Raw genomic sequence first — 27,474 nt, 5'->3', positions numbered from 1 at the left:
TTCAAGGGAACCCTGCTGCACCGAAATGCAGAAAATAGAAAGTACATCAAAAGGAACCAGTGATCAAATTACAACAAACAAAGAACTTTATAAAACAACAACGGTTCAATGATGACGGGACAATAAAGTTAATTCTAATGACAAAGGGACATGTAAGATTAGGTATCAGATGAGGACATGATGACAGTTGGGATAGGAAGTCCTCTGCTGTGACACTATGTAAAGAGACTAACCTGAAGGTGGAGGAAGTGTGTGTGTGTGTGTGTGTGTGTGTGTGAGAGAGAGAGAGAGCGAGAGAGAGCGAGAGAGAGCGAGAGAGAGAGAGAGAGAGAGCGAGAGAGAGAGAGAGAGAGAGAGAGAGAGAGAGAGAGAGAGAGAGCACATAGCTATAATATAACATTTTCAAATGTCTCTATTCCCTTGAAACTTTTGTGAGTGTAAATGTTTACTTAAGTTTCCCACGCCAATAAAGCCCTTTGAATTGAATTGAGAGACTGACTGACCTGGAGGAGGAGGAAGAGCAGTGATATTTGGTTTGATGTCTGGAGGGAAGGGGGGCTTGACGTCGTGATTGGGAGACATGTAGGGAGGGATACTACTTCCTGGGGTCATGGGCGGAGTCGGGTTGCCAGGCACAGGGGAGTGGGGGTAGTTACCCACCGGTCGAGGAGGCTGCAATGGATTATAACAGATGAAAATATAAATATAATTGTATTATTATAATTTTAAATAATTAAATAACTATTTGCAAAAACACATAAAATACAGCTAATTGCATAAAAAATATAGAATATGTATAAACACCCATAAATATATAACTATGTGCATAGATTAAATCAAATGTGGCCTATTTCATCAGGTATCATACATTGGTGTTAGTAAGGTGATTGTAAAGCCTACCCCATTCATATTGCCTTGGCTGTACTGATATCCACTCCCAGAGAAGTTGTTACTTTGGCCGTTGAAAGGCTCCTGCTGCAAAAAGAAACAGAACAAAACATTTACATTTACGTCATTTAACAGATGCTCTTATCCAGAGCGACTTACAGATGACCTAGTTATACCATTAGATGACCTCGTTATAATGGTGCACAACTCAGTACACATACACTGTACTATCAGTAGTCACTCACTATGGACTCTAGTACAACTTTCTCCAACCCTGTTCCTGGAGAGCTACCCTCCTGTAGGTTTTAACTCCAACCCTGTTCCTGGAGAGATACCCTCTAACCCTGTTCCTGGAGACCTACCCTCCTGTAGGTTTTAACTCCAACCCTGTTCCTGGAGAGATACCCTCCAACCCTGTTCCTGGAGAGCTACCCTCCTGTAGGTTTTAACTCCAACCCTGTTCCTGGAGAGATACCCTCCAACCCTGTTCCTGGAGAGCTACCCTCCTGTTGGTTTTAACTACAACCCTGTTCCTGGAGAGCTACCCTCCTGTTGGTTTTAACTACAACCCTGTTCCTGGAGAGATACCCTCCAACCCTGTTCCTGCAGAGATACCCTCCAACCCTGTTCCTGGAGAGATACCCTCCTGTAGGTTTTAACTCCAACCCTGTTCCTGGAGAGATACACTCCTGTAGGTTTTAACTCCAACCCTGTTCCTGAAGAGATACCCTCCTGTATGTTTTAACTCCAACCCTGTTCCTGGAGAGATACCCTCGTGTAAGTCTTAACTACAGGAGGGTATCTCTCCTGGAACAGGGTTGGAGGGTACCTCTCCAGGAACAGGGTTGGAGGGTATCTCTCCAGGAACAGGATTGGAGGGTATCTCTCCAGGAACAGGGTTGGAGGGTATCTCTCCAGGAACAGGGTTGGAGGGTATCTCTCCAGGAACAGGGTTGTGGGTATCTCTCCAGGAACAGGGTTGGAGTTAAAACATACATGAGGGTCTCTCTCCAGGAACAGGGTTGGAGTTAAAACCTACAGGAGGGTATCTCTCCAGGAACAGGGTTGTAGGGTATCTCTCCAGGAACAGGGTTGGGGGGTATCTCTCCAGGAACTGGGTTGGGGGGTATCTCTCCAGGAACAGGGTTGGAGGGTATCTCTCCAGGAACAGGGTATCTCTCCTGGAACAGGGTTGGAGGGTATCTCTCCAGGAACAGGGTTGGAGGGTATCTCTCCAGGAACAGGGTTGGAGGGTATCTCTCCAGGAACAGGGTTGGAGGGTATCTCTGCAGGAACAGGGTTGGAGGGTATCTCTGCAGGAACAGGGTTGGAGGGTATCTCTCCAAGAACAGGGTTGGAGGGCCCTGCTCTAGTGTCTATGGCTGCTTACCTTGTAGTACTGTCCCATGGCCCCTCCAGGAGGGGGGTACTGGCCCTGGATCTGCTGCCCACCAGGCATTCTCTGGCCTGGGTAGTTGGGGGACGGGAGTGGCCTGGAGGGGTTGGGGGTGTGGGTGGGGTACTGGCTCTGCTGCTGAGGGAACCCTTGACTGTTCGGTCCTGGACCATACTGCTGCCCTCCGTAGTTAGGCTTCATAGGGAGGAACGAAAGAAGGAAATATATTACAGTTAAGTATTTCATCAAGTAGTTGATTGATTGGACAATAATGATGAAGTTATCAATAGACAGGCTAGGGAGGAATATATTACAATATCACAATAATGTACAAATAAAAGGTATACATAAAGTACTAAATACCCATAATACTATACAATATTTGATCCAGGAAGTTACCATCCAATTGGAAGTTACCATCCAATAGGAAGTTACCATCCAATAGGAAGTTACCATCCAAAAAGAACTGAATCATATTAGATCATGTTTCATTTAACCAATAAGGGCCGAGGGGGTGTGATATATGGCCAATATACCACGGCTAAGGACTGTTCTTAACCATGACACAACGCGGAGTGCCTGGACACAGCCGTTAGCTGTGGTATATTGGCCATATATCACAAACACCCGAGGTGCCTTATTGCTATTATAAACTGGTTACCAACTTAATTAGACTAGTAAAAATAATTGTTTTGTCATACCCATGGTATACGGTCTGATATACCACGGCTTTCAGCCAATCAGCATTCAGGGCTCGAACCACCCAGTTTATAATGGAAATTAGCAAACTTTGCTTTAGTTTAACATCAATCGAGGGTAGCCTAATAAACACAGATAAGTATATCAATATCTACAGTGAGCCATATTGCTAGTCATAATATATTAATAATATCTGTCATTTAGCAGACACTTTTATCCAATGTGTATAAATGTTTTACATATACAGTGAGGGAAAAAAGTATTTGATCCCCTGCTGATTTTGTACGTTTGCCCACTGACAAAGAAATGATCAGTCTATAATTTTAATGGTAGGTTTATTTGAACAGTGGGAGACAGAATAACAACAAAAAAATCCAGAAAAACGCATTTCAAAAATGTTATAAATTGATTTGCATTTCAATGAGGGAAATTAGTATTTGACCCCTCTGCAAAACATGACTTAGTACTTGGTGGCAAAACCCTTGTTGGCAATCACAGAGGTCAGACGTTTCTTGTAGTTGGCCACCAAGTTTGCACACATCTCAGGAGGGGGATTTTGTCCCACTCCTCTTTGCAAATCTTCTCCAAGTCATTAAGGTTTTGAGGCTGACGTTTGGCAACTCGAACCATCAGGTCCCTCCACAGATTTTCTATGGGATTAAGGTCTGGAGACTGGCTAGGCCACTCCAGGACCTTAAAACCTGTTAGGGCTAGGGGGCAGCATTGACACGGCTGGATAAAAAACATACCCGATTTAATCTGGTTACCACTCCTACTCAGTAACTAGAATATGCATATACTTATTACATATGGATAGAAAACACCCTAAATTTTCTAAAACTGTTTGAATGGTGTCTGTGAGTATAACAGAACTCAAATGGCAGGTCAAAACCTGAGAGATTCCTTTACAGGAAGTGGCCTGTCTGACCATTTCTGGAACTTCTTTGCCATCTCTATCATTTACTAAGGATCTCTGCTCTAACGTGACACTTCCCACGTCGTCCATAGGCTCTCATAGCCCGGGAAAAAAGAGAATGTCGTCATTCCAGCCCCAGGCTGAAACACATTATCGCCTTTCTCAAGTGGCCCATCAAGAGACACTAGCTTATGCGCGTGACCCCGACCGCCCCCGCCTTTGGGATTTTTTCCTCTGTTTGCCGAAAAGGAGATTCCCTGTCGGAATATTAGCGCTTTTCTACGAGAAAAATGACGTAAAAATTGATTTTAAACAGCGGTTGACATGCTTCGACGTACGGCAATGGAATACTTTGAATTTTATTGTCAGGAATTGCGCCAAGCGCGCGACACTTCTTTACTATTTCGGATAGTGTCTGGAACGCACGAACAAAACGCCGCTATTCGGATATAACGATGGATTATTTTGGACCAAACCAACATTTGTTATTGAAGTAGACGTCCTGGGTGTGCATTCTGACGAAGACAACAAAAGGTAATGACATTTTTATAATAGTAAATATGATTATGGTGAGTGCTAAACTTGCCGGGTGTCTAAATAGCGAGCCCGTGATGCCTGGGCTATGTACTTAGAATATTGCAAAATGTGCTTTCACCAAAAAGCTATTTTAAAATCGGACATATCGAGTGCATAGAGGAGGTCTGTATCTATAATTCTTAAAATAATTGTTATGCTTTTTGTGAACGTTTATCGTGAGTAATTTAGTAAAATGTTAGCGAATTCCCCGTAAGTTTGCGGGGGGTATGCTAGTTCTGAACGTCACATGCTAATGTAAAAAGCTGGTTTTTGATATAAATATGAACTTGATTGAACAAAACATGCATGTATTGTATAACATAATGTCCTAGGGTTGTCATCTGATGAAGATCATCAAAGGTGAGTGCTGCATTTAGCTGTCTTCTGGGTTTTGGTGACATTATATGCTGGCTTGAAAAATGGGTGTCTGATTATTTCTGGCTTGGTACTCTGCTGACATAATCTAATGTTTTGCTTTCGTTGTAAAGCCTTTTTGAAATCGGACAGTGTGGTTAGATTAACGAGAGTCTTATCTTTAAATGGCTGTAAAATAGTCATATGTTTGAGAAATTGAAGTAATAGGATTTTGAAGATTTTGAAAATCGCGCCACAGGCTGGCAGTGGCTGTTACGTAGGTGGGACGAATTCGTCCCGCCGGTCCCATAGAGGTTAATGTGCTTCTGCTTGAGCCACTCCTTTGTTGCCTTGGCCGGGTGTTTTGGGTCATTGTCATGCTGGAATACCCATCCACGACCCATTTTCAATGCCCTGGCTGAGGGAAGGAGGTTCTCACCCAAGATTTGACGCTACATGGCCCCGTCCATCGTCCCTTTGATGCGGTGAAGTTGTCCTGTCCCCTTAGCAGAAAAACACCCCCAAAGCATAATGTTTGCACCTCCATGTTTGACGGTAGGGATGGTGTTCTTGGGGTCATAGGCAGCATTCCTCCTTCTCCAAATACGGCGAGTTGAGTTGATGCCAAAGAGCTCCATTTTGGTCTCATCTGACCACAACACTTTCACCCAGTTGTCCTCTGAATCATTCAGATGTTCATTGGCAAACTTCAGACGGGCATGTATATGTGCTTTCTTGAGCAGGGGGACCTTGCGGGCGCTGCAGGATTTCAGTCCTTCACGGCGTAGTGTGTTACCAATTGTTTTCTTGGTGACTATGGTCCCAGCTGCCTTAAGATCATTGACAAGATCCTCCCGTGTACTTGTGGGCTGATTCCTCACCGTTCTCATGATCATTGCAACTCCACAAGGTGAGATCTTGCATGGAGCCCCAGGCCGAGGGAGATTGACAGTTCTTTTGTGTTTCTTCCATTTGCGAATAATCGCACCAACTGTTGTCACCTTCTCACCAAGCCGCTTGGCGATGGTCTTGTAGCCCATTCCAGCCTTGTGTAGGTCTACAATCTTGTCCCTGACATCCTTGGAGAGCTCTTTGGTCTTGGCCATGGTGGAGAGTTTGGAATCTGATTGATTGCTTCTGTGGACAGGTGTCTTTTATACAGGTAACAAGCTGAGATTAGGAGCATTCCCTTTAAGAGTGTGCTCCTAATCTCAGCTCGTTACCTGTATAAAAGACACCTGGGAGCCAGAAATCTTTCTGATTGAGAGGGGGTCAAATACTTATTTCCCTCATTAAAATGCAAATCAATTTATAACATTTTTGACATGCGTTTTTCTGGATTTTGTTGTTATTATTCTGTCTCTCACTGTTCAAATAAACCTACCATTAAAATTATAGACTGATCATTTCTTTGTCAGTGGGCAAACGTACAAAATCAGCAGGGGATCAAATACATTTTTCCCTCACTGTAGGTGGTCCCGGGAATTGAACTCACTGTCCTGGCATTGCAAGCGCCATGCTCAACCAACTGAGCTATAGAGGAGTCATGGTAGTTTCACCCTCCTACATATCCACTCACCTCTCCAGGGTAGGGTCTCTTCACACCCTGCATGCCCATACCCTGAGGCCTGGATCCTGGGTATCCCTGCTGGGGTATTCTCTGGCCCCCGTGTCCTCCAAAGGGCACCATCCCCTGGGGCCGGGGCTGGTTCATTCCCATGTGGGAGGAGACCATGTTGGAGGGGTTCATGCCCGGACCGGGGCCCATGTTCCCTGGGAGGGATGAAGGGCCCCTGGGCCCCCCTGGCCCCTGGTTCATGAACTGGTTTTGGTAAGCCTGGCTGGGCCCCATCTGGAACGACGAAGTCATCTGGAAGAGAAGGACAGGGATCAATAGAATTGACAGCTGAAAGTGGGATTAAGGTGAAGTGCTTTGGCTTTTAGTTTCCCTTAATTTTCTAATACAAAGATGATGAAAGGCAACGAAACGAAAGACGATCTTAGTGCTACGAAGCCTTCAGGGAAAATCACTCCTGTATAATTTGTCACATCCATACAAAAGTAGACAATTATCTGTAGGTTTGTGTGCTGTAACTATCTACTGTGTTAACAGAGGGTTATCTTAATATGTGTATATATGAACGTTACAACATACCGGTCCATATTGGTTCATGTCCTTGTTTTGAGTGTCCTGCTGCATGGCGGCAACAGTTGCCGTGGCAGTGGCGGTAGCCGTGGCAGCAGCCGCGGCGACGGCGGCGGCGGCAGCGGCAGCAGCAGGTTGGGTGAAGTCACCAGGGGGACGAGAGTGAGGGGGCATGCCCATGCCACCAGGACCAGAGTTAGGACCTCCAGGGTAACTAGTAGACAGGACACAGAAGGTAGCATCAATCATGTAGTCAATAACTGAGTAAGTAGAGGGTAGGTGAGTGTAAAGTGATGCTGCATAACACAGCCATGCTGCATAACACAATACATGGTTCTGCATACATACATTTACTCTATCCTACTTAAAACATTTGAAAAACATTTCAAAATGGTTCCCCCCACTACGGGTGTTTTGGTATACAGCTGAGAGATAACTTCAAACTTTACCTTAAGTTTTAAGTGATTTTGAGATTGAAATGGGTGACAACATGGACTGACTGTCCTCTCTCCACACCAACCAGGCAGCACATAAACCCCTCATACACTCAATGGGTTTCAACAAGCCTGTGTACCAACCAGGCAGCACTTTCAGTTACAAAACATAAACCCTCGATAACATGATTGTTCTATTCAATATTTCACAGACCCTTTACCTGTCTACCAGGCCGACTCTCCACTCTACCTGTCTACCAGGCCGACTCTCCACTCTACCTGTCTACCAGTTCAACTCTCCACACTCTACCTGTCTACCAGGCCGACTCTCCACACTCTACCTGCCTACCAGGCCGACTCTCCACACTCTACCTGTCTACCAGGCCGACTCTCCACTCTACCTGTCTAACAGGCCGACTCTCCACTCTACCTGTCTATCAGGCTGACTCTCCACTCTACCTGTCTACCAGTTCAACTCTCCACACTCTACCTGTCTACCAGGCCGACTCTCCACACTACCTGTCTACCAGGCCGATTCTCCACACTCTACCTGTCTACCAGGCCGACTCTCCACACTCTACCTGTCTACCAGGTCGACTCTCCACACTCTACCTGTCTACCAGGCTGACTCTCCACACTCTACCTGTCTACCAGGCTGACTCTCCACACTCTACCTGTCTACCAGGCTGACTCTCCACACTCTACCTGTCTATCAGGCTGACTCTCCACACTCTACCTGTCTACCAGGCTGACTCTCCACACTCTATCAGGCTGACTCTCCACACTCTACCTGTCTACCAGGCCGATTCTCCACTACCTATCTACCAGTTCAACTCTCCACACTCTACCTGTCTACCAGGCTGACTCTCCACACTCTACCTGTCTACCAGGCCGACTCTCCACTCTACCTGTCTACCAGTTCAACTCTTCACACTCTACCTGTCTACCAGGCTGACTCTCCACCTGTTTAACAGGCTGACTCTCCACCTGTCTACCAGGCTGACTCTCCACTCTACCTGTCTACCAGTTCAACTCTCCACACTCTACCTGTCTACCAGGCCGACTCTCCACACTCTACATGTCTACCAGGCCGACGCTCCACACTCTACCTGTCTACCAGGCCGACTCTCCACACTCTACCTGTCTACCAGGTCGACTCTCCACACTCTACCTGTCTACCAGGTCGACTCTCCACACTCTACCTGTCTACCAGGTCGACTCTCCACACTCTACCTGTCTACCAGGTCGACTCTCCACACTCTACCTGTCTGCAGGCCGACTCTCCACACTCTACCTGTCTATCAGGCTGACTCTCCACACTCTACCTGTCTACCAGGCCGACTCTCCACTCTACCTGTCTACCAGTTCAACTCTTCAAACTCTACCTGTCTACCAGGTAGACTCTCCACACTCTACCTGTCTATCAGGCTGACTCTCCACTCTACCTGTCTACCAGTTCAACTCTCCACACTCTACCTGTCTACCAGGCCGATTCTCCACACTCTACCTGTCTACCAGGCCGACTCTCCACACTCTACCTGTCTACCAGGCCGACTCTCCACACTCTACCTGTCTACCAGGTCGACTCTCCACACTCTACCTGTCTACCAGGCTGACTCTCCACACTCTACCTGTCTACCAGGCTGACTCTCCACACTCTACCTGTCTACCAGGCTGACTCTCCACACTCTACCTGTCTACCAGGCTGACTCTCCACACTCTATCAGGCTGACTCTCCACACTCTACCTGTCTACCAGGCCGATTCTCCACTACCTATCTACCAGTTCAACTCTCCACACTCTACCTGTCTACCAGGCTGACTCTCCACACTACCTGTCTACAAGGCTGACTCTCCACTCTACCTGTCTACCAGGCCGACTCTCCACTCTACCTGTCTACCAGTTCAACTCTCCACACTATACCTGTCTACCAGTTCAAATCTCCACACTATACCTGTCTACCAGGCTGACTCTCCATACTCTACCTGTCTACCAGGCCGACTCTCCACTCTACCTGTCTACCAGTTCAACTCTTCACACTCTACCTGTCTACCAGGCTGACTCTCCACCTGTCTACCAGGCTGACTCTCCACTCTACCTGTCTACCAGTTCAACTCTCCACACTCTACCTGTCTACCAGGCTGACTCTCCACACTCTACATGTCTACCAGGCCGACGCTCCACACTCTACCTGTCTACCAGGCCGACTCTCCACACTCTACCTGTCTACCAGGTCGACTCTCCACACTCTACCTGTCTGCAGGCCGACTCTCCACACTCTACCTGTCTATCAGGCCGACTCTCCACACTCTACCTGTCAACCAGGCCGACTCTCCACACTCTACCTGTCTACCAGGCTGACTCTCCACACTCTACCTGTCTACCAGGCTGACTCTCCACACTCTACCTGTCTACCAGGCTGACTCTCCACACTCTACCTGTCTACCATGCTGACTCTCCACACTCTACCAGGCTGAATCTCCACACTCTACATGTCTATCAGGCATACTCTCCACACTCTACCTGTCTACTAGGCTAACTCTCCACACTCTACCTGTCTACCAGGCTGACTCTCCACACTCTACCTGTCTACCAGGCTGACTCTCCACACTCTACCTGTCTATCAGGCTGACTCTCCACACTCTACCTGTCTACCAGGCTGACTCTCCACACTACCTGTCTACCAGGCCGACTCTCCACACTCTACCTGTCTACCAGGCTGACTCTCCACACTCTACCAGGCTGAATCTCCACACTCTACATGTCTATCAGGCTGACTCTCCACACTCTACCTGTCTACTAGGCTAACTCTCCACACTCTACCTGTCTACCAGGCTGACTCTCCACACTCTACCTGTCTACCAGGCTGACTCGCCACACTCTACCTGTCTATCAGGCTGACTCTCCACACTCTACCTGTCTACCAGGCTGACTCTCCACACTCTACCAGGCTGACTCTCCACACTCTACCTGTCTACCAGGCTGACTCTCCACACTCTACCTGTCTACCAGGCTGACTCTCCACACTCTACCTGTATACCAGGCCAACTCTCCACACTCTACCTGTATACCAGGTCAACTCTCCACACTCTACCTGTCTACCAGGCCGACTCTCCACACTCTACCTGTCTACCAGGTCGACTCTCCACACTCTACCTGTCTGCAGGCCGACTCTCCACACTCTACCTGTCTATCAGGCCGACTCTCCACACTCTACCTGTCAACCAGGCCGACTCTCCACACTCTACCTGTCTACCAGGCTGACTCTCCACACTCTACCTGTCTACCAGGCTGACTCTCCACACTCTACCTGTCTACCATGCTGACTCTCCACACTCTACCAGGCTGAATCTCCACACTCTACATGTCTATCAGGCATACTCTCCACACTCTACCTGTCTACTAGGCTAACTCTCCACACTCTACCTGTCTACCAGGCTGACTCTCCACACTCTACCTGTCTACCAGGCTGACTCTCCACACTCTACCTGTCTATCAGGCTGACTCTCCACACTCTACCTGTCTACCAGGCTGACTCTCCACACTACCTGTCTACCAGGCCGACTCTCCACACTCTACCTGTCTACCAGGCTGACTCTCCACACTCTACCAGGCTGAATCTCCACACTCTACATGTCTATCAGGCTGACTCTCCACACTCTACCTGTCTACCAGGCTGACTCTCCACACTCTACCAGGCTGACTCTCCACACTCTACCAGGCTGACTCTCCACACTCTACCAGGCTGACTCTCCACACTCTACCTGTCTACCAGGCTGACTCTCCACACTCTACCTGTCTACCAGGCTGACTCTCCACACTCTACCTGTATACCAGGCCAACTCTCCACACTCTACCTGTATACCAGGTCAACTCTCCACACTCTACCTGTCTGCCAGGTCAACTCTCCACACTCTACCTGTCTATCAGGCTGACTCTCCACTCTACCTGTCTACCAGGTTGACTCTAAATATAGAAAATGGTGCCATGTAGGACTCTACCATAAAGCCTCCCCACAATCTTTTCCCCCGAAGCCTCCTCCTCCCCCGGGGCCCACACTCACTTCCCCCCGAAGCCTCCTCCTCCCCCGGGGTAGCCCTGGCGTCCATACAGGCCCTGCTGCATGTAAGCCTGGTTCTGCTGGCCCTTGTTGGGGAACTGCTGCTGCTGGCCTGGGTACTGGGGTGAGTTCATCCCCTGGTTGTTCCCAGACATACCCCCCTGACCCATGGGGTTACCACCAGGGTTCATGGGGTTACCGCTGTTAGCCATGTGGTTTGCCAACACCTGGTGGGTAGACAGAAACAGATGTGTTTGGTTTAATTTCAGTCTGTCATGATGTCTGTTAGGGAGTGACTGGGACCTGGGGGTCATGATGTCTGTTAGGGAGTGACTGGGACCTGGGGGTCATGATGTCTGTTAGGGAGTGACTGAGACCTGATGTCTGTCAGGGAGTGACTGGGACCTGGGGGTCATGATGTCTGTTAGGGAGTGACTGAGACCTGGGTGTCATGATGTCTGTTAGGGAGTGACTGAGACCTGATGTCTGTCAGGGAGTGACTGAGACCTGATGTCTGTCAGGGAGTGACTGAGACCTGATGTCTGTCAGGGAGTGACTGAGACCTGGTGTCTGTCAGGGAGTGACTGAGACCTGGTGTCTGTCAGGAAGTGACTGAGACCTGGTGTCTGTCAGGGAGTGACTGGGACCTGGTTGTCATGATGTCTGTCAGGGAGTGACTGAGACCTTGGTGTCATGATGTCTGTCAGGTAGTGACTGGGACCTGGGTGTCATGATGTCTGTCAGGGAGTGACTGGGACCTGGTTGTCATGATGTCTGTCAGGGAGTGACTGAGACCTGGGTGTCATGATGTCTGTCAGGGAGTGACTGAGACCTGGGTGTCATGATGTCTGTCAGGGAGTGACTGGGACCTGGGGGTCATGATGTCTGTTAGGGAGTGACTGAGACCTGGGTGTCATGATGTCTGTTAGGGAGTGACTGAGACCTGATGTCTGTCAGGGAGTGACTGAGACCTGATGTCTGTCAGGGAGTGACTGAGACCTGATGTCTGTCAGGGAGTGACTGAGACCTGGTGTCTGTCAGGGAGTGACTGAGACCTGGTGTCTGTCAGGAAGTGACTGAGACCTGGTGTCTGTCAGGGAGTGACTGGGACCTGGTTGTCATGATGTCTGTCAGGGAGTGACTGAGACCTTGGTGTCATGATGTCTGTCAGGTAGTGACTGGGACCTGGGTGTCATGATGTCTGTCAGGGAGTGACTGGGACCTGGTTGTCATGATGTCTGTCAGGGAGTGACTGAGACCTGGGTGTCATGATGTCTGTCAGGGAGTGACTGAGACCTGGGTGTCATGATGTCTGTTAGGGAGTGACTGAGACCTGGGTGTCATGGTGTCTGTTAGGGAGTGACTGAGACCTGGGTGTCATGATGTCTGTTAGGGAGTGACTGAGACCTGGGTGTCATGATGTCTATCAGGCAGTGACTGAGACCTGGGTGTCATGATGTCTATTAGGGAGTGACTGAGACCTGATGTCTGTCAGGGAGTGACTGAGACCTGGGTGTCATGATGTCTATTAGGGAGTGACTGAGACCTGATGTCTGTCAGGGAGTGACTGGGACCTGAAACGGGCCTGGGCATGTCAAACACACTCTAGGCATCCATTATTAGTCAAATAATGGTCAATATGTGCTAAAACCAACAATTTACACAGGCCCACTGGGCCAAAGATGGACCAGCTCATCTGGCATTTGCCAAAACTGCCCTATGGCCAGTCCATCTCTGCTCTGGCTGGAACTATCATAGTTAAAATATTTAAAATAACCTAAATTGTAAGGGGAAAGTTAGAATACCATAATCTGAGTTCCATTGTCATGTGACAACCTGGCAATAAGCAAAACCTTCTGTACACCCTATAGGAGAATGGTAAGGAATCACAACCACAACACGTCTCAACAACAATGATTGGAACGAACTACAAAAATCTCTGAAACTGGAAACACTTATCTCCCTCACTAGCTTTAAGCACCAGCTGTCAGAGCAGCTCACAGATCACTGCACCTGTACCTAGCCCATCTATAATTTAGCCCAAACAACTACCTCTTCCCCTACTGTATTTATTTTTTTATTTTGCTCCTTTGCACCCCATTATTTCTATTTCTACTTTGCACTTTCTTCTACTACAAATCTACCATTCCAGTGTTTTGCTTGCTATATTGTATTTACTTTGCCACCATGGCCTTTTTTGCCTTTACCTCCCTTATCTCACCTCATTTGCTCACATTGTATATTAACTTATTTTTCTACTGTATTATTGACTGTATGTTTGTTTTACTGCATGTGTAACTCTGTGTTGTTGTATGTGTCGAACTGCATTAATTTATCTTGGCCAGATCGCAATTGTAAATGAGAACTTGTTCTCAACTTGACTACCTGGTTAAATAAAGGTGAAATAAATAAAATAAATAAAAACAACAACAAACTACAAAACTGCTCAAATAAATCCATAAAGCCTAAATCTGATCTTTCTGGTTCATCCCCATGGTTTAAGTCAATTTTATGGCATTTATGAGAGCCGGGCAAGCCGAGCCTACTCTGTCGTTGCCCAGTCGATAACATAACCTGCTACACTGGAACAGCAACCAAAGTACTACAGTCACTAACACCACACTAACCACTAACACTATTACTACTGCAGTCACTACCACTACTACTACTACTACTACTACTGTAGTCACTACCACTACTATTACTACTACTACTACTATCACTACTGTAGTCACTACTACTACTACTACTATTACTACTGTAGTCACTACTACTATTACTACTGTAGTCACTACTACTACTACTATTACTACTGTAGTCACTATTACTACTATAGTCACTACTACTACTATTACTACTGTAGTCACTACTACTACTATTACTACTGTAGTAACTACCACTACTATTACTACTACTACTACTATTACTACTGCAGTCACTACTACTACTACTACTACTACTACTACTACTACAATTACTACTGCAGTCACTACCAATACTATTACTACTACTACTACTATTACTACTGTAGTCACTACCACTACTATTACTACTGTAGTCACTACTACTACTACTACTATTACTACTGCAGTCACTATTACTACTATTACTACTGTAGTCACTACTACTACTATTACTACTGTAGTCACTACTACTACTATTACTACTGTTGTCACTACTATTACTACTGTAGTCACTACTACTACTATTACTACTGTAGTCACTACTACTATTACTACTGTAGCCACAACTACTGTAGTCACTACAATTGCTACTGTAGTCACTACTACTACTACTGCAGTCACTATTACTATTACTACTGTATTCACTACTACTATTACTACTGTAGTCACTACTACTACTATTACTACTGCAGTCACTATTACTACTATTACTACTGTAGTCACTACTACTACTATTACTACTGTTGTCACTACTATTACTACTGTAGTCACTACTACTACTATTACTACTGTAGTCACTACTACTATTACTACTGTAGCCACAACTACTGTAGTCACTACAATTGCTACTGTAGTCACTACTACTACTACTGCAGTCACTATTACTATTACTACTATATTCACTACTACTATTACTACTGTAGTCACTACTATTATTACTACTATTACTACTGTAGTCACTACTACTATTATTACTACTGCAGTCACTACTACTATTACTACTGTATTCACTACTACTATTACTACTGCATTCACTACTACCATTACTACTGTAGTCACCACAACTATTACTACTGTAGTCACTATTACTACTATTACTACTGTAGTCACTACTACTGTTACTACTGCTACTATTACTACTGTAGTCACTACTACTACTATTACTACTGTAGTCAATACTATTATTACTACTGCAGTCACTACTACTATTACTACTATTACTACTGTAGTCACTACTACTACTATTACTACTACTGTAGTCACTATTACTACTACTACTACTACTGCAGTCACTATTACTATTACTACTGTATTCACTACTACTATTACTGCTGTATTCACTACTACTATTACTACTGTAGTCACTACTACTACTATTACTACTGCTACTATTACTACTGTAGTCACTATTACTACTATTACTACTGTAGTCACTACTACTATTACCTCTGTAGTCACTACCACCACTATTACTACTGCTAGTATTACTACTGTTACCTCTGTAGTCACTACCACTACTATTACTACTGTAGTCACTAGCACTACTATTACTACTGCTAGTGTTACTACTATTACTACTGTAGTCACTACTACTATTATTACTACTGTAGTCACTACTACTATTACTACTGTAGTAACTACTACTACTACTATTACTACTGTAGTCACTACTTCCACTATTACTACCACTGTAGTCACTATTACTATTATTACTACTGTAGTCACTACTACTACTATTACTACTGTGGTCACTACTACTATTACTATTGTAGTCACTATCACTACTATTACTACTGTAGTCACTACTACTACTATTACTACTGTAGTCACTATTACTACTATTACTACTGTAGTTACTATTACTACTGTAGTCACTACTACTATTATTACTACTATAGTCACTACTACTACTGTAGTCACTACTACAACTATTACTACTGTTGTCACTACTACAACTATTACTACTGTTGTCACTACTACTACTATTACTACTGTAGTCACCATCACTACTATAACTACTGTAGTTACTATTACTACTGTAGTCACTACTACTATTATTACTACTGTAGTCACTACTACTACTACTATGGTCACTACTACTATTACTACTGTAGTCACTATCACTACTATTACTAATGTAGTCACTACTATTACTACTGTAGTCACAATTACTATTAATACTGTAGTCACTACTATTACTATTAATACTGTAGTCACTACTACTACTATTAATACTGTAGTCACTACTACTATTAATAATGTAGTCACTACTACTACTATTACTACTGTTGTCACTACTACTACTACTATTACTACTGGAGTACTACTACTACTATTACTACTGTAGGCACTACTACTATTACTACTGTAGTCACTATTACTAATCTAGATTTAGACACTACTACTACTATTACTACTGTAGTCACTACTACTACTATTACTACTGTAGTCACTACTATTCCTAATCTAGATTTAGACACTACTACTGCTATTTCTACTGTAGTCACTACTACTACTACTATTACTACTGTATTCACAACTACTATTACTACTGTAGTCACTACTACTATTACTACTGTAGTCACTATTACTCATCTAGATTTAGACACTACTACTACTACTATTACTGCTGTAGTCACTACTACTACTATTACTACTGTAGTCACTACTATTACTAATCTAGATTTAGACACTACTACTACTATTACTACTGTAGTCACTACTATTACTAATCTAGATTTAGACACTACTACTACTATTACTACTGTAGTCACTACTACTATTACTACTGTAGTCACTACTACTATTACTACCACTGCTATTACTACTGTAGTCACTACTACTATTACTGCTGTAGTCACTACTATTACTACTGTAGTCACTTCTACTACTATTACTACTGTAGTCACTACTACTTCTAATCTAGATTTAGACAGGGATCAACACTGGTTAAAACAACGTAGAGGTATATTCCTCTATTGGAGATGTTCCAGAGCATGCTGGGTTATCTCACCTGCCTCTGCAAGGTGTTGGTGACACCCCAGAGCATGCTGGGCAATCTCACCTGACTCTACAAGGTGTTGGTGACACCCCAGAGCATGCTGGGTAATCTCACCTGACTCTGCAAGTTTTTGGCGACAACCCAGAGCATGCTGGGTAATCTCACCTGACTCTGCGAGGTGTTGGCGACACCCCAGACGGTTGTTACCACGGAGAGAGAACCCGGCGGCTGGTTGGTGTTCTGTTGCCATGGTACTGAGTCGTAGGGAAAAGACCCATCACTGCAGACACACACAGAGGGAGAGAAAGACAGATTCGTATTTATAAAAAAAAAATAATAATAATTCCCAATAGCTACATCATTAAAAGCACAAACTTTACGTAATTTTAACGGACCTGGAAAGTTAGACCCAAGCCCCCTTTCTCATCCACTGTACATAGAACCCCCGATGCCCCACACCCAACAAAATCCTCCAGAGAGACACAGACCGAGAGAGAGATACAGAGAGAGAGAGAAAGAAAGAGAAAGAGAGAGAGAGAGAGAAAGAGAGAGAAAGAAAAAGAGAGAGGGAGAGAGAGAGAAAGAAAGAGAGAGAGAGAAAGAGCTGGTCCTGGGGCTGAGTTCACAAACCTGTTCTACTAACACACTGGAGCCTCAGGACCAGAACATCCAATCAATCAGAATAAAACAAATTACAACAGTCAAAACAAAACTAAATTACTTACTGGGAAACACAAGCACAAAGCAAAATGCAGTGCTATCCGGCACTGAATCGACAGTACACCGTGGCTAACTATTTGACCATGGTTACTGATCAAAACCTTAGAAAAACCTTGACAAAGTACAGGCTCAGTGAGCACAGCCTTGCCATTGAGAAGGGTAGACACAGGAAAACCTGGCTCCCTGTAGAGGAAAGGCTGTACAACCACTGCACAACAGCAGAACCCGAGACAGAGCTGCATTTCCTGACAAATGTAAAAGATGTGACCCGATTCAGGAAACTAGGCGTATGTCGCGGGTCACTACTTCACAGGAGGGCTGTTTGAACGTAAACTCTTTTTTTTTAAATCAAAATGCATTTTTTTTTGGCAGAAATGCCTTCTGGAACATGTGAACTTTCATGTGACTTAATAACAAACTTGTATGTTCTCTGTAAATACAAATACAATTGTTAAATTACGAGCCTAGTTGGTTAAGCCACAGAAAAAGTTGGCAACCTTCCCACTAGCCATGATTGGCTAAGATAATGAGTGGGTTGGACATGCCGAGAGATGAGTTCGGATTGGTCTGCGATTGGTCTGTCAAGGCTTCTGTCTATTTGAGCTGGTCAGTCTGTGTTGGTAATCCTGTCGAACGCTGATTTAAAAAAAAAATATTGTGTAGTGGCGCATTAAGTGTTGCTCTCCACTTTCTGGAGGATCAAGTTTTGAAATCAGTGGAATTAGAGTCTGATAGCTAAAGAGACGGAGAAAATGATGATGTATACAGGTAAGATAGTCTAGTGTTAGCTAGCTACATTTTTCAGATATTACACGTAATTTTGACAGAAAGTGGTTTTTATTTCAAGCTAAAGTGTACTGTTAGCTAGCTAGCTAACGTTAGCTGGCTGGCTCCCTAGCTGACGTTTTTATTCAATCCCAGAGCCGTTTTCTTTTCCAGTTATAGCCTAATGTTAGCTAACTAACACAGGACTTGGTTGGTTAACTCCCAGCACTGTGGCATTGTTGGCACTGATAATTGTTGTTTAACTAGCTAATGTTAGCTGGCTGGCTAGTGTACAACACCTGTTGAATATGGCCGGTGTCAGTAAATGTCTGCAAAAAAGCGTAATGAAATTGTAGCCAGCAGAGCTGGTTAGGGTGTTTTCATGTTATCCAGAGGTAAAAAAAAGATGTTGTGTGTCGTTTTACATTTTACATTTACATTTAAGTCATTTAGCAGACGCTCTTATCCAGAGCGACTTACAAATTGGTGGATTCACCTTATGATATCCAGTGGAACAACCACTTACAATAGTGCATCTAAATCTTTTAAGGGGGGGGGGGGGGGGTTAGAAGGATTACTTTATCCTATTCTAGGTATTCCTTAAAGAGGTGGGGTTTCAGGTGTCTCCTGAACGTGGTGATTGACTCCGCTGTCCTGGCGTCGTGAGGGAGCTTGTTCCACCATTGGGGTGCCAGAGCAGCGAACAGTTTTGACTGGGCTGAGCGGGAACTGTGCTTCCTCAGAGGTAGGGAGGCGAGCAGGCCAGAGGTGGATGATCAGAGCCTGAAGGTACGGAGGTGCCGTTCCCCTCACAGCTCCGTAGGCAAGCACCATGGTCTTGTAGCGGATGCGAGCTTCAACAGGAAGCCAGTGGAGAGAGCGGAGGAGCGGGGGTGACGTGAGAGAACTTGGGAAGGTTGAACACCAGACGGGCTGCGGCGTTCTGGATGAGTTGTGCGTCAAGTGTGCGCTCTGAACACTCCGAGAGCGAAACGAGATGGGTGGGACTAAAGCTTAAGAGGGTGTGAACGATGCTGAATGGGTGTAGACAAAGAAAAGCTCTTCACTAGATACCAAAACATTCAAAGGTGTCACAACTTCCGCCGAAGTTGGTTCCCTCTCCTTGGTTCCCTCGCCGATCCACCTTTAATTTTCCATTTGTTTTGTCTTGTCTTCCCACACACCTGGTTTCAATTCCATCACTACATGTTGTGTATTTAACCCTCTGTTCCCCCCATGTCCTTGTCCGGAATTGTTTATTGTAGTGCTTGTGCACGTTATGCTGGTGTGTAACGGGTTTTGTTTACCCATTGATTTATTGTACTGTTTACGGTGGTTTTGTTTATTAAACTGCGCCGTTGTAAATCAGTTTTTGCTCTCCTGCGCCTGACATCTCTGCCGCCAGTACGCACCCCCTACAAAAGGACATTTTATCAAAAGTGAGTTTTCAAGTTGATCAACTTTCAAAGCAGAATTACTTTCCCATTGTTCCTCAAATGCAGTGTATGATATACCATTTTGTAGCTCTGTGTCTCCACTTTTGTCGAATGTAAAAAACAACAATTCAAATTTTGCTACATAAGAACGAATCCAAGTCGTGAGTCACAAATATAAAACAGGTAGAGTGTAATTTCCCCAAATTTGAAACCCTTATTCAAGGTTTCAAAGACCTCTCTGATGAGGATAGGCTACCCGTCCTGTTGGGGGAGGACGCAGAGAGCTGTGGGTTGGCAGCGCACTACATTGCTGCCTGCCATAAACAGAGACACAGAGACAGAGAGAGAGAAAGAGACAGCAGGAGAGAGAGAGAGACAGAGAGAGACAGCAGGAGAGAGAGAGACAGCGGGAGAGAGAGAGAGAGAGACAGTAGTTCTATCTGGGGTGTAATGTCTATCTGGGGTGTAAGGTATGTGTGGCTACGTGTCTGTGTGTGTGTGTCTACGTGTGTGTGTGTGTGTGTGTGTCTGTGTGTCTACGTGTGTGTGTGTGTGTGTGTGTGTCTACGTGTGTGTGTGTGTCTACGTGTGTGTGTGTGTGTGGCTACGTGTCTGTGTGTGTGTGTGTGTCTACGTGTGTGTGTGTGTGTCTACGTCTGTGTGTGTGTGTGTGTCAACGTGTGTGTGTGTGTGTCTGTGTGTGTGTCTACGTGTGTGTGTGTGTGTCAACGTGTGTGTGTGTGTGTCTGTGTGTGTGTCTACGTGTGTGTGTGTGTCTACGTGTGTGTGTGTGTGGCTACGTGTCTGTGTGTGTGTGTGTCTACGTGTGTGTGTGTGTGTCTACGTCTGTGTGTGTGTGTGTGTCAACGTGTGTGTGTGTGTGTCTGTGTGTGTGTCTACCTGTGTGTGTGTGTGTGTGTGTCTACGTGTGTGTGTGTGTGTCTACCTGTGTGTGTCTACCTGTGTGTGTGTGTGTGTCTACGTGTGTGTGTCTACCAGTGTGTGTGTGTCTACCTGTGTGTGTGTGTCTACGTGTGTGTGTGTGTCTACGTGTGTGTGTGTGTGTGTCTACGTGTGTGTGTCTACGTGTGTGTGTCTACGTGTGTGTGTGTGTGTGTCTACGTGTGTGTGTGTGTCTACATGTGTGTGTGTGTCTACCTGTGTGTGTGTGTGTGTGTGTGTGTCTACGTGTGTGTGTGTCTACGTGTGTGTGTCTACGTGTGTGTGTGTCTACGTGTGTGTGTGTGTGTGTCTACATGTGTGTGTGTGTGTGTGTGTGTGTCTACGTGTGTGTGTGTGTGTGTGTGTGTGTGTGTGTGTGTGTGTGTGTCTATGCCTACGTGTGTGTGTGTCTACGTGTGTGTGTGTCTACGTGTGTGTGTGTGTGTGTGTGTCTATATGTGTGTCTACGTGTGTGTGTGTGTGTCTACGTGTGTGTGTGTGTCAACGTGTGTGTGTGTGTCTACGTGTGTGTGTGTGTGTGTCTACGTGTGTGTGTGTGTGTGTGTGTCTACGTGTGTGTGTCTACGTGTGTGTGTGTGTGTGTCTACGTGTGTGTGTGTGTCTACATGTGTGTGTGTGTCTACGTGTGTGTGTGTGTGTGTGTGTGTCTACGTGTGTGTGTCTACGTGTGTGTGTCTACGTGTGTGTGTGTCTACGTGTGTGTGTCTACATGTGTGTGTGTGTGTGTGTGTGTGTCTACATGTGTGTGTGTCTACGTGTGTGTGTGTGTGTGTGTGTGTGTGTGTCTATGCCTACGTGTGTGTGTGTCTACGTGTGTGTGTGTCTACGTGTGTGTGTGTGTGTGTGTGTCTATATGTGTGTCTACGTGTGTGTGTGTGTGTGTGTCTACGTGTTTGTGTGTGTCTATATATATGTGTGTGTGTGTGTGTGTGTGTGTGTGTGTGTGTGTGTGTGTGTGTACTGACCTGTGTGACAGGGTGGGCTTCATGGAGTGCATGGTGAGCTGCATAGGAACCCCCCCCTGGGGTGGTTCGTTCTGTCTGTTCTTCTGATGACGGAGGAGGAGGAGACGACCCAGCTCCTCACACCAAGACGATAACAAGGCTGGAAGGAGGAGGGGAGGAGAGAGGAGAGAGAGGAGAGGAGAGGAGAGGAGAGAGGGATGAGAGGAGAGGGGAGAGAGAGGAGAGGGTAGAGGGATGAGAAGAGAGGAGAGAGGGATGAGAGGAGAGGAGAGAAGGAGAGAGGAGAGGATAGAAGGATGAGGAGGGAGGAGAGAGGGATACGAGTAGAGAGGGATGAGAGGAGGAGAGGAGAGGGATGGGAGGACAGAGGGATGAGAACACATTAGTCCTGACTGTTAAAATCCACTCCTGGTAGGAGTGATATCAGCACAGATAGGATACATCCCCATTGGCACGCTATTCCCCTCTCTCCTCTCTCTGACCCCTCTCTCCTCTCCCTGATCTCTCTCTCCTCTCCTCTCTCTGACCCCTCTCTCCTCTCCCTGATCTCTCTCTCCTCTCTCTCCTCTCCTCTGTCCTCTCCTCTCCCTGATCTCTCTCTCCTCTCCTCTCTCTGACCCCTTTCTCCTCTCCCTGATCTCTCTCTCCTCTCCTCTCTTCTCTCCTCTCCTCTCTCTGAACGCTCTCTCCTCTCCTTTCATCCTCCTCTCCTCTCTCTGATCCCTCATCACTCTCCTCTCCTTTCATCCTCCTCTCCTCTCTCTGATCCCTCATCACTCTCCTCATCTCATCCTTCTCCTCTGCAGCACATAGGGAATAGGGTGTGATTTGGGCTGTATTCCCAGTATAACAGGCTTCCACAGCCAGACCTCCCACAGAGGTGTGAGAGAGAAAGGACAGATGAAAAATCAACGACAAACACATTGAAATGTAATGGACCACCTGCTGACAGTGCAGAACATCCCACAAAGTGCTTTAGTACAGGTGGTCTCAAACCTCTCCTCTGGGACCTCCAGTCGTTCCATGTTATAGAACAGCGAATGTCAAACCTCTCCTCTGGGACCTCCAGTCGTTCCATGTTATAGAACAGCGAATGTCAAACCTCTCCTCTGGGACCTCCAGTCGTTCCATGTTATAGAACAGCGAATGTCAAACCTCTCCTCTGGGACCTCCAGTCGTTCCATGTTATAGAACAGCGAATGTCAAACCTCTCCTCTGGGACCTCCAGTCGTTCCATGTTATAGAACAGCGAATGTCAAACCTCTCCTCTGGGACCTCCAGTCGTTACATGTTATAGAACAGCGAATGTCAAACCTCTCCTCTGGGACCTCCAGTCGTTCCATGTTATAGAACAGCGAATGTCAAACCTCTCCTCTGGGACCTCCAGTCGTTCCATGTTATAGAACAGCGAATGTCAAACCTCTCCTCTGGGACCTTCAGTCGTTCCATGTTATAGAACAGCGAATGTCAAACCTCTCCTCTGGGACCTCCAGTCGTTCCATGTTATAGAACAGCGAATGTCAAACCTCTCCTCTGGGACCTCCAGTCGTTCCATGTTATAGAACAGCGAATGTCAAACCTCTCCTCTGGGACCTCCAGTCGTTCCATGTTATAGAACAGCGAATGTCAAACCTCTCCTCTGGGACCTCCAGTCGTTCCATGTTATAGAACAGCGAATGTCAAACCTCTCCTCTGGGACCTTCAGTTGTTCCAGGTATTTCATCTATTCCAGAGCTAGCACCTGATTCAACTTGTCAACTAATCATCAAGCCCTTTACTAGGTGAATCAGGTGAGCCAGTTCAGGACTACAACAACGTTGTGAAACATCTGGGGGTCCCCGAGGAATGTTTTGAAAACCACTACCCCACTACCAAACCAGCCAACTCAGTGTCACTTCTGTCCTTGTCCACTAGGGTTCAGTCTGGCCCTACAGATCCCTCAGATGGACTGAATCCCTCCCTCCCTACCTCCCTCCCTCCTTCCCTCTCTACCTTCCTCCCTGCTTCCCTCCTTCCCTCTACCTACCTCCCCGCTTCCCTCCCTCCCTCCCTCCTTCCCTCCCCCCTCCTTCCCTCCTTCCTTCCCTCCCTCCCACCTCCTTTCCTCCTTCCCTCGCCACATCCCTGCTTCCCTCCCTCCCCACTTTCTTCCTTCCCTCCTACCTCCCTCCCTCCCTCCCCACGTCCCTCACTATTTTCCTCTACCTCCACCTCCCTCCCTCCATCTCTACCTTCCTCTCTACCTCCCTCCATCTCTAGATTTCTCTCTACCTCCCTCCATCTCTACCTTCCTCTCTACCTCCCTCCATCTCTAGCTTCCTCTCTACATCTCTAGCTTCCTCTCTACCTCCCTCCATCTCTAGCTTCCTCTCTACCTCCCTCCATCTCTAGCTTCCTCTCTACCTACCGGTCTACCTCCCTACATCTGTCTCTACCTACCTACTGCTCGCTGGTCAGGTAACTGAGGGGGGGTCCATCTTTAGCAGTGTGCCAACTACAAAAGAGACACTTTTCCTTTATTCTCGTTCTCTTTATCCCGGCCAGCACCACGGAACGGCGGTAGCAAAGAAAGAGAATGTGGGACCAATCAAAGCAGAGGAGAGGCCAGCCACCTCTTGTGATTCACAGCAGCACTGCTTCTACACTGAGGAGCGGGATGAAACTCTGTGTGTGTGTGTGTGTGTGTGTGTGTGTGTGTGTGTGTGTGTGTGTGTGTGTGTGTGTGTGTGTGTGTGTGTGTGTGTGTGTGTGTGTGTGTTTGTGTGCGCGTGCGTAAGTGCGTGCGTGCGTGCGTAAGTGCATGCGTCTTCAGTTACATCACACTTTGGGGCAGCAGTAAGCCTAGTGGTTAGAGCGTTGGACTAGTAACCGAAAGGTTGCTGGATCGAATCTCTGAGTTGACAAGGTAAACATCTGTCGTTCTGCCCCTGAACAAGGCAGTTAACCCACTGTTCCTAGGCCGTCATTGTAAATAGAAATTGGTTCTTAACTGACTTGCCTGGTTAAATAAAGGTAAAATTAAAAAAAACATCAGTGACAGTAAACAGGGGTCAGATACATCAGTGAGAGGCTCAGTGACAGTAAACAGGGGTCAGATACATCAGTGTGAAGCTCAGTGACAGTAAACAGGGGTCAGATACATCAGTGAGAGGCTCAGTGACAGTAAACAGGGGTCAGATACATCAGTGTGAAGCTCAGTGACAGTAAACAGGGGTCAGATACATCAGTGAGAGGCTCAGTGACAGTAAACAGGGGTCAGTTACATCAGTGTGAGGCTCAGTGACAGTAAACAGGGGTCAGTTACATCAGTGTGAGGCTCAGTGACAGTAAACAGGGGTCAGTTACATCAGTGTGAGGCTCAGTGACAGTAAACAGGGGTCAGTTACATCAGTGTGAGGCTCAGTGACAGTAAACAGGGGTCAGTTACATCAGTGTGAGGCTCAGTGACAGTAAACAGGGGTCAGTTACATCATTGTGAGGCTCAGTGACAGTAAACAGGGGTCAGTTACATCAGTGTAAGGCTCAGTGACAGTAAACAGGGGTCAGTTACATCAGTGAGAGGCTCAGTGACAGTAAACAGGGGTCAGTTACATCAGTGTGAGGCTCAGTGACAGTAAACAGGGGTCAGTTACATCAGTGTGAGGCTCAGTGACAGTAAAAAGGGATCAGGGTCAATCACATCATTGTGAAGCTCAGTGACAGTAAACAGGGTTCAGGGGTCAGATACATCAGTGTGAAGCTCAGTGACAGTAAACAGGGTTCAGGGGTCAGATACATCAGTGTGAAGCTCAGTGACAGTAAACAGGGTTCAGGGGTCAGATACATCAGTGTGAAGCTCAGTGACAGTAAGCAGGGATCAATCACATCAGTATAATATAACACACGCACACAGGGACTGACTGACTATTATGCCATGTCTGTGTGAGAGATGAGGGAGAGAGATGGAAAGACAAGAGGGAGAGGAGTGGGAGAGAAAGAGAGAGAGAGACAGAATTAACATAAAAACTGTGCAAACCAGAATGCTATTTGGCCCTAAACAGAGAGGACACAGTGGCAAAATACCTGACCACTGTGACTGACCCAAACTTAAGGAAATATTTAACTATGTACAGACTCAGTGAGCATAGCCTTGCTATTGAGAAAGGCCGCCGTAGGCAGACCTGGCTCTCAAGAGAAGAACCGCAGAAGGCTGATGGACCTGGAGGGAAGAAAAAACTAAAGCATCTAGCTTCCTTCATAAACAACTCAGAGATTAAGACACACACACAGATACCCTCTACCCCCTCAGACAGCCTACTTCAGTCAGAGAGAGAAAGAGAGCTTCTAGCCCCAAAAGTCAGCTCTCGTTTCATTTGAACACTGAGCAAACCAGTCTGGCTCTGTGTAAAGATGAGGGCTGGAATACAGAAAACACCAGACTGGCTCTGTGTAAAGATGAGGACTGGAATACAGAAAACACCAGACTGGCTCTGTGTAAAGATGAGGGCTGGAATACAGAAAACACCAGACTGGCTCTGTGTAAAGATGAGGACTGGAATACAGAAAACACCAGACTGGCTCTGTGTAAAGATGAGGACTGGAATACAGAAAACACCAGACTGGCTCTGTGTTAAGATGAGGACTGGAATACAGAAAACACCAGACTGGCTCTGTGTAAAGATGAGGACTGGAATACAGAAAACACCAGACTGGCTCTGTGTTAAGATGAGGACTGGAATACAGAAAACACCAGACTGGCTCTGTGTAAAGATGAGGACTGGAATACAGAAAACACCAGACTGGCTCTGTGTAAAGATGAGGGGTGGAATACAGAAGACACCAGTCTGGCTCTGTGTAAAGATGAGGACTGGAATACAGAAAACACCAGTCTGGCTCTGTGTAAAGATGAGGACTGGAATACAGAAAACACCAGACTGGCTCTGTGTAAAGATGAGGACTGGAATACAGAAAACACCAGACTGGCTCTGTGTAAAGATGAGGACTGGAATACAGAAAACACCAGACTGGCTCTGTGTTAAGATGAGGACTGGAATACAGAAAACACCAGACTGGCTCTGTGTAAAGATGAGGACTGGAATACAGAAAACACCAGACTGGCTCTGTGTTAAGATGAGGACTGGAATACAGAAAACACCAGACTGGCTCTGTGTAAAGATGAGGACTGGAATACAGAAAACACCAGACTGGCTCTGTGTAAAGATGAGGGGTGGAATACAGAAGACACCAGTCTGGCTCTGTGTAAAGATGAGGACTGGAATACAGAAAACACCAGTCTGGCTCTGTGTAAAGATGAGGACTGGAATACAGAAAACACCAGACTGGCTCTGTGTAAAGATGAGGGGTGGAATACAGAAAACACCAGTCTGGCTCTGTGTTAAGATGAGGGGTGGAATACAGAAGACACCAGTCTGGCTCTGTGTAAAGATGAGGGGTGGAATACAGAAAACACCAGTCTGGCTCTGTGTAAAGAT

General features: G+C 46.2%; 1 protein-coding gene across 3 annotated transcripts in view; it reads right to left on the bottom strand.

Moving 5' to 3' along the window:
• The window catches only part of LOC106578757 (zinc finger MIZ domain-containing protein 1), a 396,722-nt gene that overhangs the window by 28,124 nt on the left and 341,124 nt on the right, over positions 1-27,474 (bottom strand). For all 3 annotated transcript variants that reach the window (XM_045702291.2, XM_045702290.2, XM_045702292.2), the window contains 8 exons: positions 22,004-22,142; positions 17,320-17,434; positions 11,473-11,696; positions 6,985-7,189; positions 6,409-6,699; positions 2,279-2,479; positions 901-975; positions 504-672 (listed from right to left, as the gene is read on the bottom strand). In XM_045702291.2, the coding sequence (XP_045558247.1) occupies positions 504-672; positions 901-975; positions 2,279-2,479; positions 6,409-6,699; positions 6,985-7,189; positions 11,473-11,696; positions 17,320-17,434; positions 22,004-22,142 (1,419 nt within the window). The remainder of the gene's footprint in view (positions 1-503; positions 673-900; positions 976-2,278; positions 2,480-6,408; positions 6,700-6,984; positions 7,190-11,472; positions 11,697-17,319; positions 17,435-22,003; positions 22,143-27,474) is intronic.

Source organism: Salmo salar, chromosome 19, assembly GCF_965601325.2.
Source record: "Salmo salar chromosome 19, fSalSal1, whole genome shotgun sequence".
NCBI lineage: Eukaryota > Metazoa > Chordata > Actinopteri > Salmoniformes > Salmonidae > Salmo > Salmo salar.
The sequence above is the reverse complement of the archived record's forward strand: the minus strand, read 5'-3'. Positions and strand labels throughout refer to the sequence as shown.